Source organism: Arachis stenosperma, chromosome 6, assembly GCF_014773155.1.
Source record: "Arachis stenosperma cultivar V10309 chromosome 6, arast.V10309.gnm1.PFL2, whole genome shotgun sequence".
NCBI classification, from domain to species: domain Eukaryota; kingdom Viridiplantae; phylum Streptophyta; class Magnoliopsida; order Fabales; family Fabaceae; genus Arachis; species Arachis stenosperma.
This window is the reverse complement of record NC_080382.1, coordinates 77,044,677-77,048,395: the sequence shown is the minus strand read 5'-3', so window position 1 is coordinate 77,048,395 and position 3,719 is coordinate 77,044,677. Positions and strand designations below refer to the sequence as shown.

General features: G+C 35.3%; 1 protein-coding gene across 1 annotated transcript; it reads left to right on the top strand.

The window, feature by feature from the left end:
* Positions 1-496: 496 nt before the first annotated feature.
* Positions 497-2,871, top strand: LOC130934212 (protein BONZAI 3-like). The gene is made up of 9 exons (XM_057863799.1): positions 497-535; positions 858-977; positions 1,069-1,203; positions 1,300-1,361; positions 1,534-1,633; positions 1,722-1,817; positions 1,994-2,128; positions 2,360-2,476; positions 2,854-2,871. The coding sequence occupies exons 1-9, from the start codon at positions 497-499 to the stop codon at positions 2,869-2,871; spliced, it is 822 nt and encodes a 273-aa protein (XP_057719782.1).
* Positions 2,872-3,719: the final 848 nt, after the last annotated feature.

The following is a 3,719-nucleotide window of genomic DNA, read 5'->3' as shown; positions in this document are numbered from 1 at the left end:
CGGTCTCGATAGCTAACCATCGTCGCCCCCCACTCTCGGTCTCGATAGCTCGCCATTGACACTCTCGGTCTCGCCATTCACCCTCTCAGTCTCGCCATTGACCGCCTCACTACAAGCGGAAACCCTCTCACTGTCGCCGTTGAGAGTCATCGCCTCCCACTCACGACTCACCTGCTCTACTCTCCACAGTGACCGTCGTCATCTCCTCTTCGCCATCGCTTGCACTGATCGTCGCTGTGCGGCCCTCACCATCGTCGGTGTGTGACCGTCACCATCGTCGCTGCGCCGCTCTCACCATCGTCGCTGCGCCGCTCTCACCATCATCATCTCTGTGCTTCTCATCATCGTCTTCGCTGTGCTCACATCATTGAATAGGTATGTATTGATTTCTATTTGCTTCTGAAATTGATCAGTGGCTTAGGGTTCCTATTTTAGGGGTTTTAATTTGGGGCTTTTAATCTCTGAAATATGGGTCTGTGAACTGTAATTTGATAACATGCATGCTGTTATTGATGAAGATGTGTGGTATTTTAGGGTTTGTGAACTGTGATTCAATATACAGCTTGTCTATTTTCTCTGTATTTTTGTTTCTGAGACTGAATCCAAATGCAGTGTTAATAAGCTTTTGTTTCTGTGATTTCTCAATGAATAAGTTGGCTTTCGTTTCTCTGTTTTCAGCTTCCTATTTCTAACAGAGTTCTTACAATTTGAACGGTTTCTTGGTTAGCCAGAAACAGAAATGGTGTGAAGAATGTAAAGAATGAAAAGAAGACAAGGAGTAGAGAAGAAGTAGAAGAGGAAGAAGAAAGGTGAGCTGAATTGTAAGTTGAATTGAAAACTCACATATACATGCTTAGAAGAATTTCTCAATTCGTCAATTTCGTTGTCCTGCTGAGGAGACTGTTGCTTCAAAGATTGCTATTGAGATGATCTTAAGATGTTCACATTTGGATAACAAGGACATTTTCTCAAAATCTGTACATATTCAATCCCCATCTACAACTTCTCTACTTATTATTTGTTTGCATTTGTAAAACTTCTCATATTTGTTTTTCGTTTTCCTTGTAGGATCCCTTTTTAAGAATATCAAGAGTAGTTGAGAGTGAAGGTTCTGTTCCAATTTGCAAGACTGAAGTTATTAACAACAATTTGAATCCAAAATGGAAACCAGTCACCCTTAGTTCCCGTCAGTTTGGAAGTAAAGTGGGTTTATCATCTTAAAAAATATGGATTACTAGTTCATTTTGATTACTCACATTAGCAAGATATTTATCTAGTTTCGAAATTGTTACTTTTCAGGAAAATCCATTACTCATTGAGTGTTTTGATTTCAATAGCAGTGGTGACCATGTGCTTATTGGGTAGTTATGCAATTATTGTCTATTGCTTTATTTTGTTCATTATTCAAAACTCTTATAAGCCTTCATTTTTCATTCATAGATTTTAAATGTATATATATATATATATATATATATATATATATATATATATATATATATATATATATATGATATCAATTTTTATTGCCTTCAGTAAACTGAGATCATCAATAGCAGACCTAGAAAGGCTTAACAAAGAGAGAACAGGCACAAATTTGTTCATACCATCCACACACCACAGAAAAGAAGAGAAGGTACTTATTGACCATGCAATAATAGAATTACATTTTATGGTCCACTTCTGTGCTGAATCTCATAGTTCTTGGAATTTCTTCTATGCAGATGCTGAAGGGTCAACTTTTTGTGGATCAATATTGTGAAAGGGAGCAATTCAGCTTTATTGATTATGTATCCAGTGGATTTGAACTGAACTTCATGGTTGCTGTGGATTTCACTGGTAAGTAAATATTGATAATGATAGTGCTTCAAAACAAAATTCTTGAAAATACAATGATATATGATTGGACTAACTAATATGATAAGGTGACATTATGCTGTATATATAAAAGTCTTGCCTAATCACTAATCAGCATAGTAATATTAATCTTTTGCAGGCTATAATGGAGGTTGGGGAGGTTATTCAGTTCTATGACTCTGATAGGAAGTTTCCTGCTTGGGGATTTGGAGGAAGCACAGCTGGTGCCGTTTCCCACTGTTTTAATCTGAATGGTAGTCCGAGAGACTCCGAGGTGAGAAAATTTTTCAATTTTTGAAGATCATTCTCGAAAAGAAAAATTATTTTGTTGTATTCACTCTTCCGTTTACACCAAGCCTAAGGGTGAAGAAACCAAACTTGGTATGCAGGGTGAACTGAGTACAAATAATACCAACTTGTAATTTATATTTTACGAAAAACACTGCTTCTAGTATCCAACCTTGAAGAGAAAAAAAATTTAAGAGGTAGGTTTCCATTGTTGCAGGTTGTAGGAGTTGAAGGCATAATGGAAGCATATGCAACTGCTCTGCACAATGTCACACTCTCAGGACCCACTTTATTTGGTCCAGTTATCAACACTGCTGCAGAAATGGCTGCCCAAGTCCCTTGCATCACATAATGGATCCAAGTATTACGTATTACTTATCATTACGTATTACTTTATTTGGTACATATGAATTTGTCCCTATATCTAATTTAAGTGTGAAAGTCTGGTTAATTAGTGCACGAAAAATGCTCTAGGGACATATCAGGATTGTGTTAAAGGAAATGGAAGGAAGAAACACCAGTAGATTTTCATAGTTTGAATGAAACAAAATAATACATAATTCCTTGAATTCACCTCTTCTGCCGTGACCATGTTATTTTTTTAGTATATATGCTTTCTTGGCTTACTATGACTACGTGTTCCATTTAATTTTTATAATTACGGATGTCATTATGAATATTTTTTAACTACTTATCTATATAATTATGCAGGATAACAATGAAGATTAAGCAATAAAGATTAAGCTGACTATTATTGTGGTTTATTGGCTAAGATAGAGTGCTATTTAGGATCTTTACATGTATGGTTGACTAATGATTTTTATTAGAAGATACCTTTATTGGCCAAGTGATATTATGGTTTTGATATGGCTATGCTTACTTTAATTTGAGTTGTATGAATTTTTACAGTTAATTTCATTCTAGTACTTTTGGATCAATGTTATAAATATATTTTGGTTTGAGACAATTTTTATTATATAAAGAAATTATTTAGTATAATTATGTTTTTATTTTTATTTTGTAATATTCAATTCATTTATACATGTAATCATATTAACTATTATGTTGTATTAATAATTATTAGATAATTATATATATATACAGAAGAAAAAAAAGACCAAAGGCTACACTTATATGTACAGTAGCTATAGTATAGGAAAAAAATGAGACCTAAGGCTACACTTATATACAGTAGCTATAGTATACAGAAAAAAAAACGAGACCTAAGGCTACGCTTATATACAGTAGCTATAGTATATCAAAAAAAAAAAGAGGGACCTAAGGCTACGCTTATAAAAAGTAGCTATGGTATACAATGGGGCTACGCTTTACAAGTGATGCAGTAGCATTGAAAAGCGTAGCCTATTCTGGAAGAATGAAAACTGAAAAGCGTAGCCTTTGGTCTTGAACAGCATCACTTGAAAAGCGTAGCCTATTCCCAAACGCCAAAAGCGTAGCCCTTGGTGTAGAAAAGCGTAGCCTTTGAGAATAGGCAACGGCCGAATAGGAATCACTCCAAAAAGCGTAGCCGTAGCCCAAAAAGCGTAGCCGTAGCCTAAGACATCATTTTTTTCACT